The following is a 21974-nucleotide window of genomic DNA, read 5'->3' as shown; positions in this document are numbered from 1 at the left end:
TCAGTTATGTCTTAATCCCATATAAACCCTACTATTTAAATTAAGTTGAAATTTTTCTTTTTTTGTGTAACACTTCGGCTAAAAATGCAATACCGCTTAAACATATACCAATTAAGTACATAATGAACGTAGTCTGAAAACTTTGAAGTGTAAGAATTGTGGAATCAATGCTAGCTTTATACTCGGCAAGTGCTGCTGCTTTTTTATATTTACTGCTATATTTTCGATATAGAACATATGTAAGTCCCCCTTCTTTAAAGTGCTGGAGTTTTCTATTAAAAGTATTAAAATGTGGATGTCCCTTTTTAAAACCCATGCTAAAATACATTTGATATACGTTCTTTGGGTAAATAATCTGAAACATAGGTTTTCCGTCGGAATCCAGAAAGTGATCAGGAACAAAATAATAAAATGAACGTGACAGAAGTGGTATAATCGTCGATTTTTTTATAGCGGTTACATTTAAACAGTCTAACCAATCATTACAAACTTCAAATAAATTATTGTTGTTAATAGTTGAAAATACTGTTTTTGATGCCTGTTTATAATATTTGACAAGTGAAGCATCCGTAATACCTATTTTCAATTTATATTTAATAATATCATCCCACTCATGATACAAATCATATGTAAAATCCCCCGTCATGATGTCAAACATTTTTGTTTTGTAAGCTGTGGTGAACAGCATACCAAATAATATGAAGGTAATAGACAATATTTTTAAAGACACATGATTTGTGGATACATCCATAGCTCCTTCTAATAATACACGTAAAAGGGAAAGAGGTATAGACAATTTGGTCTTATTAGGAAGAACTTTTTCAAACAGAACGAAAAGGATGTAAAGTAGCAATACCAGTCCAAAAAAGCACAACCAAACTGAAACCGTAAATTCTTTATGAACTATCTTTAACCAGTTTATTTTAACCATTTTTGGGAAAGCGTAAATTAAATAGTCATATGTTACGAATACTGTATGTTCAAACAGATGTGCTGTTAAATCATAACTATTTATAGTTCCTGCATACAAATCATACTTTCCTGCCCGGAATGCTTTGTCATCAAGAACACCATTAGAACCGTTTACGTCGTACCTAATAGTTAGATTCATATTTTTTGCTATTATCTTTATAATCTCTGCGTGGATACCGTCTTGTGGATTAATTACAAATGGTGGCACAATTGGTGAAAACACTTTTAATGCTTTATATAAATCTACTCTTAAAAATACTTGTAAAATTCCATATTTTAAATGCGAACATATATTTAAAGGCTTGACATCATATAGTCCAGTATCTAAAGATTCTTTACTCGTATATCTGTTCTTTAAAAGCAAAATAGTATTTTTAACAAAATATTTTTCAAGTACTTGAAATAGTGACTTATCTAATGCAGGTACCGATATGATAAAATCACATTTGTGACTCTTTGTGGTATTTTTGTATATATTTTCTAATATTTTTGTTATATTTCCTGCTATAATAAATAAACCAGGACCCCTATCATATAGTTTCAGATTATAATCTACGTCGTAGTGAATTGCTGGATACTTTATCTTCATATCGTTGTTTACAAGAAAAATTATTCTTTGATGTAAGTTATATTTCCCAGTTGATAGTATTCGGTCCACACAGTTACTTTCTGCTGTATTGATATTTTCACCTAGAATAAATTTGCTTATGCTTTTCTTAATATAAAATAATATTAAACTAAAAATAGGCATTAAAAATATAGGATATAAGCCAAAATAATCAGTAATATGAATTTGATATATTATATATTTATGTAGACCTTTATACTGATATATATATATATATATATATATATATATATATATATATATATATATATATATATATATATAATATATATATATATATATATATATATATATATATATATATATATATATATATATATATATATATTTCAAATTATTTTCGACCGTACTGTTTTAAATATTGATTTATAGTATCAGCAATCGGTCTGTAGGAAATAAAACTCTATTTTTGTTCTCTGTCTCAATATTTCGTCACGATTTTGTGACTTTTTGCGGAGAAAACTTTAAATTTATTAGAATAATTATTAGATGAGTTCGACCCTGCCTGATAGCGGTCAAATCTACCACGTTAGTCCCGAAATATGGTTTATATGGTAAAAACAAATCATAATTTAATATTTTATACCTCTACTACAAATTTAAGTGCATTAATTAGTGCTGACAATATTATCTCAAGTGAGTAGCACTTCTTTTCGTATTATTTTTGTAACAACAACAAAATAACCTTTAAATAATACCTACGTAAAGAGATAACAAAAATTCCAGTAGGGACTTGACCAGTTTTTTGGACCGGTTACAGGACCGGCTCAACTTCTGATCAAGAAAATTAATAAAATGACTTCATACAACAATAATAATAATACTACACACAACTCCACTAAACACAGTTACTCAGATATCGTAAATTATTTTAAACATCCAACAAAACAACAAGCAACAGTTATTTCCAGCATTGAAGGTACAAAAATCCATGATTACGTCGTAGCTGTTGGATCACTAGTGGATCCAATTAATGTACCTTTTACCTCCAGAATTGCTAACAATATGAGATGCATATACCTCTCTTCAAAAAACACTGTTGATGCTCTTCTTCATTCTTATGAATATATTGAAATGAATGGATGTCAAGTCGAAGTTATTTTCTCTTCATAGACGGATTCAGTTGCTCCAAATGTAAAACCATTGGTCATCAAGAATCAGAATGCGCTCACATTTTAAACCAAACCTCATGAACCTAATGATTCCCCTTTAACTCCCCTCTCAGATTCAACTCAAAACACATCGTCATTATCTAAACCTAATGAACCTTATGATAAAATATATCAATCTATGGAAGCCGATCTCATCCAAAACATATCTAAAGATAATTTAAACACTAAGTCTTTTTCTTCCAAAACAACATCACCAGCTAAAAATAATACTGAAAATACTACGGAAATCGACATTATCCAAAACATGTCTAAAGATAATCCAAACACTTCGTCTTCTTCTTCCAAAACAACAGCACCAGCTGTAAATAATACTGAAAATACTACTACATCAGAAACACCATTAACCTTAAATAATGCAGTCAATTCTAAACAGCGAAAAGACATAACATATCATCTCCTGAAATTAACGAAGACAACCCAAAAACCGACTCATCCGTTTTTAATACCCCTAAACAATATAAAACAAAAAAGAAACCCAAAACCTTTTCCAAAACCTCCCTCGAAGATGTTCATTCACTCCCTAGAATCCATCAAAGAAAAAATCGAAAATAGATCACCTCCATTTATACTAAATTTTAATTAAATATGTGATTTTATGGAAAATGTTTTAATTTCTCAAAACCCTATAAACTCTCATAACTCCTGAATTAACTTATAAAGATTACTCCAATGAACCAGAGGAACTAATTCAGATCCTTAATTTTGTTTATTGTTACACACAAAATTCTAGGTTAAGAAATAATATCACCCGACTAAAGAAAAAAAAATAAACCCTAACCCTTCTTTAGCTGACGAAACTGACGAATCATCACTAGTTGAAGGATAATCAAGGGATAACAAATGCATTTATAGTGCAATGGAACATAAATGGGTTTTATACCCATTATGAACAGTTAAAACTACTAATCGGCGAGCTTTCCCCTTTAATTCTTTGTCTTCAAGAAACCCACTTCAAACAAAATAACATAAATTTAAAAAAATTTCAAGTAACAAAAAGAAACAACATGTCTGTCACAAGGAGACGAAGCAAAATGCAGGAAAGGAAGGAGGATAACAGAGAAGATGAAACAATTTTGGAAGAAGGATCGGATAATGAAGGAAATGTTACAATAGTTGAGGAGAGAAAAGAATCATCAGGAATAGATAAAATATTACAAGTAATGCAACTCCAGTCACAAAAAATGGAAGAGACAATTGAAACAATAGAGAAAAATCAAAAAAAAACATCACTAAAAATGGATGAAACAAAACAAACAATAGAAGAAAACAACAGGAATATAGAACAGCGTTTGGAAAATTATGAACAGAAAATTAAAGGATGTGTGGAGGAGATAAAAAGAGAAATGATAAAACAGATAGGAGAGATTAATGGAATTAAATATAAAATGAGAGAAAATACAGCGTTACCGAACTAGAATTTGCCAGTGTGTTATTTTGTGTGAATAAATTTTGATATGATTTTGACATGATTTTTACCTACTTGGGGCAAAATTCACAATTGAGACAGATCATGCGGCTTTGGTGCATATTATAAAAAAAGGCTGGTAAATAATAGAATTCATAGGGGTATTCTTTACTTCAAGAGTATGATTTTGAATTTAAATATATCAACGGAATTGAAAATATTTTGGCTGATGCTCTGACAAGAGATGAACAATTCCGCAAAGAAGACCACAAAACTCTTCACGTAGGCATATATCATAATGAGGGAAGAAGAAGGGTTATTCTCTTTGGCTCAGATCAGGGAAAATCAGGAAGAATTGGATGAAAGAGAAAGGCAAAGAGCTGAACGAGAAGATACTTTGTATTTTAAGAGGGTTGATGGCAGAGAATTATATGTAATCACGGAGCAGATGGCGAAGGAAGTTTTTATAAGGTTACACGGTGACAACGGACATATTAGAAGCAGGAAGACATGGCTTATGTTCAAGGAGAACTACATCTGTCGACATGACTATAAAATATTCAAAGAAGTGACTCGGAATTGTGTGATATGCCAGAAATGTAAAAGTAGGAATTTCAAAAATGAAAACGTCACAAAAAACGTCATAGTTTGGAAGAACCTTGATATTGTTGCCATTAATATGTTGAGCGATCTGATAATGACAACACAGAGGAATAAACACACCTAGTTATGATGGTACTTTTTCAAAATATGTTAAATTGTACCCATGTAAAACCACGAAGGGAGTCGAAATACTTCGGAAAATCGACGATTTTATAGGAACAGTGGGGAGACCAGACAACATCTTATTGGATAATGCGACATATTTTAGAAATGAACGTTTTAAAGGGGAGTTAAGAGAAAGAAGCGGGGAGTTGTTGTGGTATTCAAAATTGAAGAGTAAAAATATTAAATGTACGACGAAATCAATATTTCAGAGATTATAGAAAGTAAAAATACTCCGAACTGCCTGGAATAAACCAAAGGTAATCTTAGTCATAAATAATCTTTTGTATAAATATAACAAGTGGATAGTGCGGGTACAATGAATAGAAGTTAACGATGGTTTTTTCCCATAAGCCATAAAGTGTTCCGTAATCCGGGTTTGCGCCATGAACAGGACAATAAAAATAGTTAATAAGTAAATGGTTTTTCGGAATCTGTAAATACCCAGTAGAAATTAAGTGTCTTTGTAGAAATAATATGAATTAGGAAAGTTTGTAGGTATTTCTGATTTTATGTGGGGAGTGCTATGCAAATTTCTGATTGGCCGAGAATTTGGAAAGTGGTGAGATGGGTGTGTATAATGAGAGGTTGGATGGATGGATAGATGAGATGAGAGAGGTAGTTAGTTCCAGTTTCTTAAAGTGAATGGTTGGTTTTCGAGGTTGTCTCCAGGGGTAGTAAGTGATAAAGAATAAGTTGTGAGTTGGTGAAGTAAGTGTGTCCGACGGTAGTTGATCTGGTACAAATTTGTAAGTAAACTTTTCCTACTTGTATTTTAAGTAGCACTGTTTATTTCGGAACGAGAGATTAAGTTTGGCGAGAGGAAAAGAGGCTGGCATCATTGTAAAGGTACGTGCATTCGAAGGAGAGCATTGAAGAAACTAAATTGCAATATCTTGTTTAATATTGCCAATTACATAGGAGGCTGCTGAGAACTGATAGTTTATTTTTCATAGAACGAGGAATTGGACAACTCAAGGCAGAGGAAGCGTTTCAACGGGAGAAACATTCATAATATATTAAATTTGAGAATTTTGGGTCAAATAATATTATATCATATTAGTAACGTGTGAATAAGTTGTCGATAGTCGAAGGAGATCAAATTTGTTCTGAGAGGGGACACGGAGCTGTGGAGAGAATTGGATAATTCATACAAATTTTTCTTGTTACAATCGATAGTGAATATTACTTGATTTGTTTATGTAGAATAATAAGCTGGATTTTAGATTGTAATTGTATTATATTATCCATGCATTATTGAAGATTCACGTACGTAGAACGAATTTTGTTTGATAAACATTGTATGCTAATAATTTTAGAAGGTATTTTAATCAGTTTATTTTATTACATTATTTTTATATCATATTATGTTGTTTTATTTCGTTATTTTTTGGACCTAACCCATCAGCTGTAAACTATAGATATTGAAGCACGAGTAAAACCTGAGATAACAAAATTGAAAGGTGTGATATAAATCATAAAAAAATTCTTGATATCACATTAATATATATATATATATATATATATATATATATATATATAAATTATATTAATTCCAAAATTTACAGAATAAAATATTTAATAAAGTCACTTCACTAAGTGTAACAAACGTTAAATTTGATTTATTTATTGCAGTAATGTAATCAGTCCAAACTTGCTTGCGGAGATTTGCCTATGACCATTTAATACGAAGCATTTTTCTTCGTATTTATAAGAGTATAGAAAAAAGCAATGACTTTGTGCAAGTTTTTTAATTATTGTTATTTTCTAATAATAATACTTAAAAAATTATTTTTAACGTTTAACAAGTAATGCAACTTGTAACTTGCATATTTTTTTACTGGAGTAACCAGAATATAACCAGAAGGTCAAATTAAAAAAGTCCCAGTTTGGTACTTCAATTATATAAATTTTGATTATGAAGTATTTCCAATTTTTGTCATTCCACAAAAAAGGTTAAGTGCCACCATATTGAAAATTTTAATGTCTTCATTGGCCGATCACTTTTTCCTTAAAGTATTTCTATTACTTTGAACTTTTCGCACCAAAATTCGCATTTACTAAAACGCTAATTATGGTTAAAATTTTATTTTTTAAAATATGAGTCCACGTTGAAGTTTCGCAGCTACCAGCAAGATTTTATCACAAAATGCCTATGAGAGTCCAACGTGGCATCACACTCTGACTTATCCATTTCTGTTGATAACGTGTGGGCCAATCTAACAAACGAAGACGCCGTCGCCGTGGCTTACGTTTTTCTTGTCAGTACTTAGAGCGGTACAATGCAGTCGTATAAGAAAAAGCAAAAACTTGAAAAATATTGGCAAGAAATTCTATCAGATGAAGAATCAGATGAGTTTGACGACACGTATCTTTCAGACGAGTACCAACCAATTGATTTAAGTGACAGTGAAAATGAATCGAGTACTCCGGAACAAAATAGAAAAAGACAACATGTGGCCGGAAATACCAAAGCGTTAGGACGAGTTGGCATCCACCAGTAAAGAAAAAGAATATACGAATTTCGAAGAACATGTTGATGCTGCTATAGAACCTGTCATTGTACAACATTCTGAAGTCTCCGAACAGAAAATTTTAGAAGAACCAATAGTTTTCAATGCAATAAATAAGGCTATTGTCTTGGGGCCAGTAAACAGCGAAAATTTACAGAAATTTACATTTGAGAACTATAATTCTGCAGGTTCTCATACACAATTATACGAAAACTTCTACAACAAATCGCTCTTTTGGTTGGTCTTTTATCCATGATGGTAAATACATAATTTATTTTAATCAACTGATTTTGATTTTTTTTAATTTTTAGGTTGAAGAAACAAATCGTTATACCCTGCAGTGTCAGGAAAGGAATAAAAAGAAAGCGCACGTATTACAGCATGGCACAACACTGACGTCGCCGAAATAAAACGATTCCTGGGCATAGTTATATGGAAGGGATTATGTTATTTTCCATCTTTTTATCTGTACTGGTCAAAGAATGATCTTTATGTAAATAATATCAAAAAAGTAATGTCAAGGAATAACTTCCAGTTATTGTGGAAAACGTTGCATTTCAACGTTAATTCAGTAAAAACGGATGACCGTTTGCAGAAGATCGTTCCCTTGATTAGCAGACTGAAGGATAAATTCAAGGCTGCCATCGTTTCAAAGAAGAACGTGTGCATTGACGAAATATTAGTGCCTTTTAAGGGCGACTAAAATTCAAGCAGTATACTACCCACAAGAGGCATAAATTTGGGATAAAATTATTCAAACTTTATCTGGAAGGTGGTTATACCCACGATTTTAATGTATATTGTGGAAAAGAACATGCTAAAGGGTAGCACGATACCAAAAAATGTAGTGATGAGACTTATGAATGGACTGCTTGACAAAGAACGAACACTTGCTATTGATAACTACTACAGTTCTGTCACACTTGCACATGCACTCCTATACCGAAAAACTTATGTGATTGGTACGCTACGTCTTCTTCTTCATTTTCTTTTTCGTGCGACTAGGATTACTCGTGTTTGTCTGCTTCTTATTCTGTTTCACTTGTTGTTGACTGTACATTATATTTCCGCCTTTTTGGCAACCTTCCAACGGGTTTTCTGCTATACGGCTTGTTGTTTTTACAGATGTTCGCTAATCTATCTGGTCCCGTTCGGTTTACATAATCGTTTCAGTTTTTTGTCTTGTTTCTATTTTCTTTTGTCTGTTTTCTATTTGTCTTGTCCTGGTAATATTTTGAATTTTGCATTGGTGGTGTATACTTCAGTTGGTTTGTCTGTCTCTTAATGATATGCCCGCTATTGATCTTAATACTTTCATTTAGATATTGTTGATTTGTTGTTTTGTCTTTCTTGTATTGGTCCTTGTCTCCACTGCATATGTTAGGATTGGTCTTACTGTTGTCTTGTAAACTTTCATTTTGCTTTCCGTGGTCAGATATTTGTTTCTCTATATGGTTTCTCGAAGGCAACCACTTACTCTTGCCGCTTTTGATGCTTGCCTTGTGGTCTCTGTTCTAAGATCCCTTTCACTAGTGATCTCTACTCCTAGGTAATTGAATTTCATTACTTGTTCTACAATTTTGCTGTCTATTTCTAGTTTGCATCTACCCAGCTCTTTACTGATCACTATACATTTAATTTTTTCTACTGATATGTTCATATTAAGTTTGTTTGCAGTGATATTGAAGGTATTGAGCTGCCTTTGTAGGTCATTTTCGTTATCAACAATTAGTACTGCATCATCGGCATAGCATATATATATATATATATATATATATATATATATATATATATATATATATATATATATATATATATATATATATAGTTCAGCTCAACAGGCCTCAAAGACCCAAGGCTTCAACGGTTTTCTTCCATTTCTTTCTATCTTGTGCTAAGTTTTTCCAATCTTGTACCCGCAGCGACTTCAGATCTTCTTTTGCCTACTCCAGCCATTTTCTTCGGGGGCGGCCTCTTTTTCTTTTTGTACCAGCCTCCTTGTTTATTAATTCATTGGGAACTCTTCCTTCCTTCATTCTTGCTATATGTCCGAGCCATCTTAATCTTTGAATTTTAGCAAGTCTTGTTATTTTTGGTTGCTCATATATTTGCATTATTTCTTCATTCGTTCTTCTTCGCCAGATGTTCCCCTCTTTTACACCTCCGTATATCCTTCTAAGAATTTTTCGTTCCCATCTATCTAATTTTACTTCTATATCTTTATTTAGTGTCCAGGTCTCGCTAGCATAGAGTACTGTAGGTCGGATAACTGTTGTATATATTCGTTTTTTTTTGCTGTTCTGGATATTATATTCGACCTCAGTATCTTAGTCAGGCTCCCAGCACTCTTACTACCTTTGGCCATTCTTTTTATGATTTCTTGGTTCTCTTCGTTCCTATTTGTTAGTGTCACACCCAAGTAATCGAATTGGCTAACAACTTCAAAGTTATATTCTTTACTTGGGCTTTGTATCTTAAAGAACTGTCCTTGATGATTTTCGTTTCCCCTCATCACCATATATTTTGTTTTTTCTTCGTTTATTTTTAAACCATATTCTCTGGCCATTCTCTCTATTCTAGTAAAGATTTCTCTTAATTCTGCAGGTCTCCTTGTTATTAAGGTAACATCATCTGCATATGCTACGCATTGATGCCTGTGATGATATATTGTGCCTCTAGTGTAGATGTTACACTCTCGTAAATCGGCATAGCATAGTATCGTGATTTTATGCGCTCCCATGTAGTATCCGTGTCGTTTTCTTACTTTGTGAATTATTTGATTTATCATCATGTTAAATAACAATGGGCTGAGCAAGTCTCCTTGGCGAATTTCTCCTTTTAGTTTTATGCATTCTGTTTCCCCTGTTGGCATTACAACTCTGGTCTTGTTGTTCTTGTTAATTTCATTAATTGTCCTTATTATCTGATGGTCTATTTGTTCAGCTTGTAATAAATTTAAGATGTCATGTCGCTTCACCCTATCAAAAGCACTTTTTAAATCTACAAAGCACATGTATGCTGGTTTACCATATTCAATAGACTTCTCTATTATTAGTCTGATATTAAAAATTGCGTCTTTTGTGCTGCGGTTCTTCCGGAAGCCTTGTTGTTCATTTGCAATGTTCGCTTTTTCCTCGATTTTATCTTTTATGACTGCCATTAACAATTTTAATGTGCTATGCATCAGACTAATGCATCTATAGTTTTCAGGATTTCTCGAGTCTACCATTTAAAGTAACGGTAGCAGGAGACTTACCTTCCATTCTACTGGTACTACTCCGGTATTTATTATATCGACGAATAATTTTAGGAGCCATTTGCGTAGTGTTGTTCCTCCAATTGGTTATATCTGCAAGTAATTTACACAATGATCTAGTTAACAAAGAGACTGGGAAATTATTGGGAATAACCATAGATAATCGACTTAACTGGTCGGCTCATATCTCACAACTTAAGGAAAAGCTATCAAGTTCATTATTTGTTATTCGCCAACTAGCAAGGGTTGTCAACTTTGAAACATTAAAAATGACATATTTTTTCTTATTTTACTCTCGTTTAAACTATGGTGTATTTATATGGGGCAATTCAACTAATGCACTTCAAATTTTTAGAATGCAAAAGAAAGCTGTAAGGATTTTAGCAGGAGTTAGTTATCTAGAACACTGCCGACCTTTCTTTAACAAATTCAAAATTATGCCGCTACCTGCTCTGTTGATATGTCAAGTTCTAACTGAAATTCACAGAAAACGTGCTCATTTAATAAAGCAGTCTGATGTCCATGTTTACAATACGCGAAACTACCATGTCACAACCTACGAACAAATCGCTGTATATGAAGTCTTTCAGAAAAAAATAGTCTTGTTTATAACTATTACAATAATTTACCAAAAAGTATAAAACAGCTAAGCTGTAATAGTTTTGATAAAATTATAAAAAAAATATCTTCTAAATCATTGTTTTTACTGCTCAGAAGAATATATGCCTCATTGCAGAATATACACTGAACTGCTTACCGTAACTTTGCTATAAATGTTTATCTGTTTAATATGTGTTCTTGTTTGTATATATTTATGTTACGTTTTATATTCCTTTTTGAATACTATGTATGTTTTTTTTTAAATTGCTACAAACAATATTTGTTTATGTTATGTAGTCAAATAAATACTCTACTCTATTCTACTCCATATTTTAGCAGTTCATTGTTTATTTTATCAGGACCAGGTGCTTTTCTGTTTTTTATTTTTTTTATCTATTCTTGTAGAGAATATTCTTGTGTTCTCCTTATCATCTTCCACACTTTTTTCTGGGATCCATAGAGTTCGTATTCCATATCTTTGGTAAATATCTTCCAGTCTTCCCTTTTGATGTTATCTATTTCTTGGTTTACTTTATTCCTAATTCTCACGTAGTCTTCTCGTGCCTCCGGTGTCTTCACTCCTTTGTATGTTAGAAAAGCTTATTTCTTTTCATTTGCTAGTGCTTTCACCCTTTCATCGTACCATGGAGTTTTGTATTCCCGTTTATTTCTTTACCCGTTAACTTCTCTTTTACCTAAAGCTTCTTCCGCTGCTTGTAGGATACATTTTTTAACAATTTTCCAGGTTTCTTTATTAGTTCTTTTAGCTATATTCTTTTTAGTCTCTAGGTTATGGCTGTTTAGCTTTTCTGTTAGTCTGTTTCTATACAATTTTTGTGCCCCTTCCTCTTCTAAGCTTTCCATGCTTAACTTTTCTTCTACTTTTTTTTTGTATTTCCCCTGCTTTATGTGGTTATTGCTTTATTTATTTTTCCTAGTACCAAGCCATGGTCGGATCCTGCATTGGCAGAAGATAGAGTGCGCACATCTATTATATTCTTGGGATGTATTTGTCTGTTTATTATAACGTAGTCAATCATAGAGTTACGTCCTCTTGTATCTGAACAGATGATCTTATGTTGCATTGGGTGGTCAAAGAATGTGTTGTTAATTCGGAGGTTATTCATTAAACAAAGTTCTAGAAGTCTTTCTCCGTTGTCGTTGAGAGTTTCTTCGTTAAATCTTTGTGTAACTCCAGCCACAGGTATGATGCCTACTCTGGCATTTAGGTCGCCGAGAATTATTGTTTTACTACCGGCTATTGTGGTGTCCAGCAGATCTTGGAGCTGTCCATAAAAAGCATCTTTGTCTTCCTTGTTTTTGCTGTTATCCGGTGCATATACGGGGATAATATTAAGTATAGGTACGCTACGTGCAAACCGCAAATATAATCTCAAAAACGTCATTTTAAAAAAATTAAAAGTAGGCGAATATGTAGCTGAACATAGTAATTTGGACACCGTTGTTCAGAAGTGGAGAGACAAGCGAGATATGCTGATGATTAGTACCAAACTCGCTAACGAAATAATGACAATGCAGAAGGTATGCGATGATGGTGTACAGCCAAAGAATGTCATCGAATATAATAAATATAAAAGCTTTATCGATAAATCAGATCAAATGAAAAGTTTTAATTTGCCATTACGTTAAGGAATAAAATGATACAGAAACATTATGGATAGAGCTCTTGACGGGCACAGCACTTATAAATGCCAATGTCGCGCATCAAAGCATTGCCAATAAAAGCATTACTAAATTCAAGAAAGAGTTATTTCGGGGCCTTTTAGTAGAATTTATTGTCACACAAGTCAATATGGAAAATAGTCACAAACTGAGTGATGTTGGTCGTGCAGGTAGAAGTACGATGTACTACGTGTTACGCAAAAATGGTAGAAGAGGACGGAAGGCAAGTAGCACAGAGGAAAGCTACCAACGCCTCATTGGCATGTAATGGCTCTAAAAAATTCTATTGCCTTGGCTGTTTTTTGTCATACATTCCGTGACAAAAAATTAAATTAGTACTTCAGATACAATTTTGATATAATGTTATTTTATTTAGTTTTATGAAAATAAAGCTTATTTTGCCTAAAATGTGTTCTAATTATGAATATATAACAAAAAATATATAATTACGCAATTGTTGCTTATAAATATTATGGGCCATGTGAGTACTCGTTGACATCTTCGTATATTTTAAATGAGTTCAAGAAGCCGCTGTTGAGGTACACATCATTTTCTGACGACCTACCGCGTGAGTCCACGTCGGCATCACGCGGCCCGTATACGAGTAGGGTAAAACGCCAGTTATTGGACACGAGACAGTTATTGGACATTACAGTGTTAACTTACGAGAATAAGATTTCTGCAAGTGCCAACAAGAGTATATTTCACTAGGTGGCACTACTCGTTTCTATATTACGTTCATTCTTATGTCTATGTTCTGCCTTTAACGGATTCTGTGATTTTGGCGGTAAATATTTTTAGGTTATGTGAGTGAAGTGACATTTAAGCATTGTGTTAAGCATCTGCTCTGACTTTTTTTTTTTAAACTACGTGGTATTTTTAAGGTAAGATTGTATTTTTATTTAAAAGGGTGTGGTAAAGGCACTTATAGTCCCTAAGGTAGATCTGGTACAGTAATAGAGATTTTAATTCGGATTTAATTACATCTGTCCAATAACTTAACTAGAAAACTTGCTTAATTCTTTTATGGGACACCTGTCCAATCACTAGAGAACTACACTTACCACATATTTCTACAATTTTCAACGGATTTACGTATAATTAACTGGAGATAGCAGTAAAATTAATTTAGTAATCGATTTGACAGTTATTTTAAAGCTGTCCAATGACTAAATTTGACCGTCCAATCCCTAAAAATGGATTTTTTAGGATTGTAGTAAAATGCCTAAACTTAGAAAATATGATAAGATGAAACTTATAGAAGCTGTTAAGGATGTCCAAAATGGCACTGAATCATATAGAACAGCTGAAAAAAAATATGGAATTCCGAAGTCCACTATAGAATTTAAATTAAAACATCCGGAACATAAAGATACACTTGGACCGTCTCCTATTTTAACTTGCGAGGAGGAGAATACTCTGGTTAGGTAAATTCATTTAATTTATCTTAACCCATAGCATTATTTTATTTTACATTAAATATTCCAGATGGATACAAGAAACTGCTTCAAAAGGTTTCCCCAAAAAGGCTAACGATTTAAAAAGCAGCGTGCAAAAATTTTTAATCGAAAATCCGCGCCCCAATAACTTTAAAGATAATCGACCTGGAGATGGATGGTTAAAAGTAAGTCACCAAAAAAATGTATTTTAATCTGTATTCATCGTTTGATTTTTTTTAGGGATTTTTGAAGCGACATCCAGGGGTTTCTAGAAGGACAAGTGAAGGTGTGACGGCAGCTAGCGCTTGTGTATCTGAATGAGACATCAAAAACTGGTTTAAAAATATTGAAACCTATGTTAAAGAAAAACATTTAGAAGAAGTTCTAACTGATCCATCAAGAATTTTTAATGGAGATGAGTCAGGATTTCAAATATGTCCATCTACTGGAAAAGTATTTGCTATGAAAGGTTTCAAAAATGTTTATAACGTTGAAAAAAGCTCTTCAAAAGAAAACGTCACTGTGATGTTTACGTTTTTAGCAGACGGTAAAATTTGCGTGCCTATGGTTATTTATCCTTATCAACGTATTCCTGAAAAGATTGCTAAAGGTATTAATCCTAAATGGGGTGTGGGCAGAAGCGATAATGGTTGGATGACGGCAGAGACATTCTATCAGTATATTGCGAATGTTTTTTACCCACACTTAATTGAAAATAATATTAAGCTTCCAGTTATTCTTTTTGTAGATGGGCACAAGAGTCACTTAAGTTACCAATTAAGTCTATTGTGTAATGAACTGCAGATTGAAGTGATTGCACTTTATCCTAACGCCACAAGGATTTTACAACCCTGTGACGTTTCTATTTTCCGTCCATTAAAAGAAGCTTGGCGGCAATCCGCGAGAGAATGGGAAGAACAGCATCCAGGAGGGGTAGTGAATAAGGTTGTATTTGCTTCTATATTGGAGCAAGCTATAAAAAAAAGCTGTAAAACTGAAACAGTAGTAAATGGTTTCAAGGCTTGCGGATTGTTTCCATTTAATGCAGATGCTATTGACTACACAAAATGTTTAGGCAAAGAAGTAGTAAAAAATTTAATCATTTCAGATTATCAAAAGAAACCCAAGATGGACTATAATACTTTTGTAAATATCTTAGGTCCTGAAAAAGTTCATAGCTTAGAGAATTTAAAAGAAAATCCAAAGAATAATGTACCTAGCGATGATAATTTGAATTTGTTGTTTAAAATTTGGAATTTTTTTGAACATGATCCAAAACATTCGGATAACCCAATGGTTCTAAAAAATAGAGACACAAACATTAATATTATTCAAAATGTGGTTATCACATCTCCCGTTAAAAATACTGAAATAAAAACATCAGAACAGAGTGGTATTGAAAATGTAAATATTTCTGAGAGTAGCAGTACCAATGATATCCATTTTCAACAAAATAAAACTAATGTTTATGACTTACCCTCTACAAGTAAAATTATTGTTAAACACGAATTGTTGGGTAACTTTTTAACTTCTCCTACTGTACCGGAAAGAAAAAATAAACGTAACACGGAACGACTTCCTTTTGCTATTACATCTGCACGATATCAAGAAATGTTACGGAAAAAGGAGAAGGATAAAAGAAGAGCAGGAAAAACAAAAACAAGAAAGGAAATGGAAAAGAGAAGAAAAATTAACCATAAACCAGTGTAGCAAAAAAAGAATTCAAAAAAAGTCAAATGTTTTATTTGTTCAAATGATATTCAATTGAACAAATTAAAATGCGATGACTGTAATCTTTATTATCACGAATCTTGTATTCCTGTTAATCATAGACAGCATATACCTAACGATGGTGATCTATTTATATGTCACAACTGCTTCAATCTCCAGGATAGTGATTCTGATGCTAATAACAGTAACCAAGACAGTGAGGATGAAGACATTGACGAACTTTTCACTCAATACAAATAAGCACAAAAGCATTTATAAAATTTAATTGTGTCAACTGTATATAGGTACCCCATACCGCACAGAAATCTTAGGTTTTTCCTGTAATTTTCATTTGTTTCTAGTTTTTTATTGTGTTAAAGCAGTCGTCCAATAACTAATTTTGAGTGTCCTGTAACTAAATAAACTGTCCAATAACTATAATTTTTGTAACTATTTTTAATAAATATATATTGACAAAAAACATTTAACACCTTCTTTAAATCCTTTTATTCATATTGTAATAAACTGTTTAGACTACCTTTTGTATAAATTTCAATTCAATCTGCAGAGAACAATGTGAATTACGAATTTTTAAAGTTGAAATTTTCTTAAGTGTCCAATAACTGTATGGTTTACCCTATAACTTTTATATGTGAGTCCGTGTTGGCCTCTTATGGCCACTTAACCTGTTGTAAGAAAAAACAAAAACCAATAAAATACGAAGAAATATGAAAAATACTATCAAAAAATATGTTGTAGACTTTCTCAATCTTAATTTTATGACTGTTTGTGTGTTCTGGTGCATAAGACAATCTAGGTACAAGGTTTGGAACTTGAAACCTACCATAGATTTTTGGTATAAATGACTTCCAAAATATTTACAGGTATTTACAGCACATCTCAATATTTGATTATTTATTTATTGTTCTATTTCTAGTGTTTTTATTGCTTATTCAAATTAGTACGGTAAACTAGATTGTGGTATCTTTTAATCCAAAAAAGAATAAATACAGTTTCTTCAAATATATATTTTTACCAACTAACTATAAAGAAGCAACATAATTATTGTTTATTGAAGCCTATAAAAAATAAATAGAAATTATAAAAATATTGCTGATCTGAGGAACCGTAAAGATATTAAATAAAAATAAACTTAAATTGCCCAAAATATGCAAATACAGATATATCAAAAAATTTGCTAAATATTAGGCAATTTATAGGTTAATTAAAAATCCACAAATAATTTTTAAATACATTTTCTTTAGGAACTCTAGATTTGGATAAGGATACAAAAAAAACTAAATATGTGACTTAATAACTTAAAAAATAAGGAAATATAAAAAAATATATATACTTAATGAACCATTTCACAAACAAAATAAAATTAAATTGCATATTTTAACCATAAGTTAGTTTTAGTCTTACCCGTTACAGTTAAAAAGTATATTTCTAAGCCAAAGACTACACATTGTAATAAATATTTCATTATTATTATTATACTATACTTTTATATTTATATATCTACTTTATATACCTATTAAAAACGTAATGAAAACATGAATTGCTTTTTAATATACTATAGACACTTATAACTAGAATTTCTCTTAAATATAGTAACAATTAATATTAAAATGTAATAGATATGGGCGTAGTAGTTGAATCTAAATCTTTATTTCATTGTTCGTATTTGCTAATGTAAAATTGACGTTATGATTTATGGTTCATAATATATATTTTTACATAGATATATGTGTATGTAATGTATATATATATATATACAAATATATATATATATATATATATATATATATATATATATATATATATATACATATATATATTTATATATATATATATATATATATATATATATATATATATATATATATTAAACTTAGAGCTAAGAATAATACTATTATAAAAATTAATATTAAACTCACTAGTCTTCCGGGTTGAACCGCGTCGATATCCATTTTGCCGAGCTTTCGACATCCTTTCTGATGTCTTCTTCAAGACTTCCGAGGTCTCAGTCTCCCGAGCCCCCAGACACTACTACACTCACTAGTCACTTCTAGTTCACTCACTAGTTCACTACTACGACTGGGACCAGGGGACGGTTCATTTTGCCTGATATTTTGCCCTGTACTTTTCCTTCCAGTATAACTTAAAGTAATTCATATCTTTCGCCTCTCAACATATGACCCAAGTATTGCATTTTCCTCTCTTTGATTATTCTTAGTAATTCTTTTTATTTACACCTTCGACGAAGTACCTTAATATTAGTAGCTCTTAGTACCCATGGAATTCCCAACAATCGTCTGTATATGTATATCTCAAAGGCATCTATTCTTTTTTCTATTTCCAAATACATTGTCCAACTTTCACAGCCATACAGTAAAACAGAAAAAACGTAACATCTGATCATTTGGATTTTAAGCTGTAAAATAAGGTCTGATCTTGTAAAAAATATTTTCATGCTCATGAATGTTTTCCTTGCTTGTTCGATTCTTGATAGAATTTCTTTTTTTTGGATTACACTGACTATTAATACTTGCTCCCAAATAGTTTATGGAATTTACCTGTTCTATTATTTGACCCTTGGCATACACCTGTACGTTTATTGGTGTCTTTAAAAATACTACAGTTTTAGTTTTGGAAACGTTTAGATGTAAACCGAACATTTCGCTGTAGTGAACTACCGCACTTATTATATTTTGTAGTTCTTGTGGGTTGCTTGCTATTAAGACGGTATCATCAGCATATCTGATGTTGTCTATGCTGATTCCATTAATTTTAATTCCTCCTTGGACCTCGTCTAATGCTTCTCTGAATATAGACTCCGAATACAAATTAAACAGTAGCGGTGATAAAACGCATCCCTCTCTCACTCCTCGTCGGATTTGTATGTCTTCGGATGTTGTGTGCTCTATTTCAATCGTTGCCGTTTGGTGCCAGTATAGTTCTGAAATAATTCGCAAGTCATGTTCGTCAACTCCAGTTGTTCTCAGTATTTCTGTCATTTATGTCTGCATCGTTGCGTTAACATATTTAAAGCAAAAAGAGCCTCTCGTGTTCCCAATCCGTTTCGAAATCCGAATTGAGTGTCACTTATCTGGAACTCACACTTCTTGTAAATTCGTATATGGATAATTCTGAGAAAAGTTTTAAGGACATAAGACATCAAGCTTAATATTCGATAATTATCGCATTGTGAGGAATTCGATATTTTTGGTAATGCTACGAATGTTGATTTTAGCTAGTCTGTTTTAGATTTTACTGCGCGAATCACTTCTTCTTTGGATATTTCTGGGCCTTTTTCATTTATTTGATTATCTGTGGATGGTGGAGAACAGGGTCTATCGTCGTCAAAAAGAGTTTATATGTATTCTTTCTATCTCTCTAGTTTGTCTTCTGTTCCCATAATTATTTCGTTATTACCATTTTTTAATATTGTTGCTTGCCTCTTTTTGTGTCGACCTGTCATTTCATTTATTTTTTTAATGGTTTTGTTTATTCGCTTGTATTCTACTGGGCTTGTTTTATGTTTTCGTCTTACGTTCATGAGGTCCATGAACTCTTGCGTTATCCATTCTTGTTTTTTGTTGTGTTTTATGAACCCGATGTCTTCTTCTTGTATCTTTGTTATTTTTGTTTTTAGAGCAGTCCATGTTACTTTAATGTCTGTCTGTGCCAAGTTTTCGATCGTTTTTATTTCTTCCTTAAGCTTGATACTTATTTCTTTTTCCTGTTCAGGGTTCTTCAGTTGTGAGATGTCTATTTTTCTTGTCACTGTTTTCTTTTTGACTTTGAGAAATCTTTTTAATCTAAAATCCATTTTAACTGGATTGTGATCGCTATATATATTAGCTCCAGGGTATGTTTTCGTAGATTGTATGTACTTCTTAAAGGTGTTGTTGAGCAAAATGAAGTCAATTTGATTTCTAACAATTCTGTCTTTTCTGTCTGCAGGTGATTTCCATGTGTATAGCCTTCTAGGATGTTGTTTAAAGAAGGTATTGGCTATTAACAGATTGTTTTCTACGCAGAATTGTACAAGTCTATCTCCTCTATTATTTCTGGTACCTAGACCGTATGCTCCTATGTGGTCTCCTTCAGCACCACGACCAATTTTAGCGTTAAGTCACCCATGATCATCGTTATCTCACCTCTTTTTGTCAGTCGCATTATTTTATCTATGTTGTTATAACATTTTTCGATTTCTTCGTCTGACTTGTGACTTGTTGGAGCATAGACCCGAATAATATTTAGTTTTCTGTGGGTTGTTTGTAATTATAACACTGCTACTGTCATTGAGAGGGATGAAGTCTATGACTGATTGAACAATTTTGTTCGACACTAATATAGCAGTTCCATATTGATGTTCTGGGTCAGTTCAATCTGAATAGTATATGTATCCATGTTTTGTTTTTTGTACTCCTTATTCAGACTATCTTACTTCACTCATCCCCCTATTTTCAGTCTTACCATCTCGGCTTAAGTGTTTGCAAGTTTTCCGGATATAAATAAGCTGCGTACGTTCCAGGTGGCAATGCGTACTATTCGGTCGTATATTTGTATTCTCTGTTCACTTTTTTAGGTTGTTCACGGGGGGATTCTTTGCACCTTCTCCCCATTTGAGGGGACTGAGGCCTTTTTAATTGTCTCGTCTGCAATTTAGATTTGTGAAAAACGTAATGGGTTGGTTTTCCCGTTGCCTTCCCCATCGCAGTACCACAACTATTTAAACTGCTCCAGTCATGAGTGTGATAATCCAGTTTCAAGCCGGTCGAGGATCATTTCCTCTACGCCTTGAACTGGTACTGATGATCGCTGCTGCCCTTCACCAGGGAGGGATAGGAAGTAGGAAACTAGATTTTGGAAGGATAAAGGAATTGGGCATGATTTCTTTCAGTAAGGAGAGCAAAGAATGGCTTGCGTGGGCAGAGACGCTTCCCTGAAGTAGACCTATTTTCCACCAGGATCGTAGAAAAGTGTCTACCCGCTACCCTTGGCTAATGTAGTTAACTATAAATTGTTAACCGACATATAACTTTATTTTACTTTTTAGTTTTAATAAACATGGCGGTAATTTATATTACTTGCTTTATATATTTTCAAACATAAGAAAGTGTCTAGTATAAACTTGGAAAAGGGAAGTTGCCATTTTTATTAATTGGTATTTTTTGTTAAAATACATTAGCACTAACATTTAGTTAATAAATGTACGTACATCGAATAGAGTAATCGTGTAACAGTTTATGAGAGTAGAAGCCCCTTCGGTAGGATTATAATATTTGTTACCCTATAAAATTAAACAAAACTCTGTACAACAGGGAGATTTTTGTAATTTTTTGATTATTGCAGTTTATGACATACAATATTTGTAACATAGCGTAGTTGAATTTAAACTACAATAATTTATAAATTAACCTTTAATAATGAATTGTCAAAAAACTGTCAAAGTGTTTAGACGCATTTCAAAGTTTCTCTTAAAAATTTAAATATTTAAACTATTATTTCTTTAGTTCTGAACGTGTAAATAGTGAATAATATTAAAATTAAAATCCTGTTCAAAGTTAAATGTGACAGTGTACTGAAAATCGTAGAATTCTGTGAGTACAAAACTGCATTATTAATAACCTTAAAATCAGAAGTTTAAAAGGCAAAATATTTTATCGATTTCAATTCAACTTATCGATTATTGACAACAACTTTTTGCTGGTTCTTGCTACTAACAAGTAATTAGGCTAGGCTGCTGTTTAATTTTATTAAGTGGCCAAGTCCGGCTTTAGATCCTCTGTGCCAATGTACGTAAATTCTCAGCGGGAAGA

The 21974-nt window shown here is 32.3% G+C and overlaps 1 protein-coding gene across 1 annotated transcript; it reads right to left on the bottom strand.

Annotated features, from left to right (window-relative positions):
* Positions 1–40: 40 nt before the first annotated feature.
* On the bottom strand, positions 41–17674 carry Ir62a (Ionotropic receptor 62a). The gene is made up of 2 exons (XM_072521854.1): positions 17569–17674; positions 41–1662 (listed from the first exon to the last, which is right to left on the bottom strand). Exons 1-2 carry the CDS (start codon positions 17627–17629, stop codon positions 41–43), a joined length of 1683 nt encoding a protein of 560 aa, XP_072377955.1. The 5' UTR covers positions 17630–17674.
* Positions 17675–21974: the final 4300 nt, after the last annotated feature.

Source organism: Diabrotica undecimpunctata, chromosome 2, assembly GCF_040954645.1.
Source record: "Diabrotica undecimpunctata isolate CICGRU chromosome 2, icDiaUnde3, whole genome shotgun sequence".
In the NCBI taxonomy this organism is placed as follows: Eukaryota; Metazoa; Arthropoda; class Insecta; order Coleoptera; family Chrysomelidae; genus Diabrotica; species Diabrotica undecimpunctata.
This window is presented reverse-complemented; position numbering and strand designations above follow the sequence as displayed.

Coding starts and splice junctions, on each gene's coding strand:
- Ir62a (XM_072521854.1), bottom strand. CDS start 17,629: ATGAAATATTTATTACAATGTGTAGTCTTTGGCTTAGAAATATACTTT. Junction 1,663..17,568: donor ATACTTTTTAACTGTAACGG/GTAAGACTAAAA, acceptor AATTTATTCTAG/GTGAAAATATCAATACAGCA.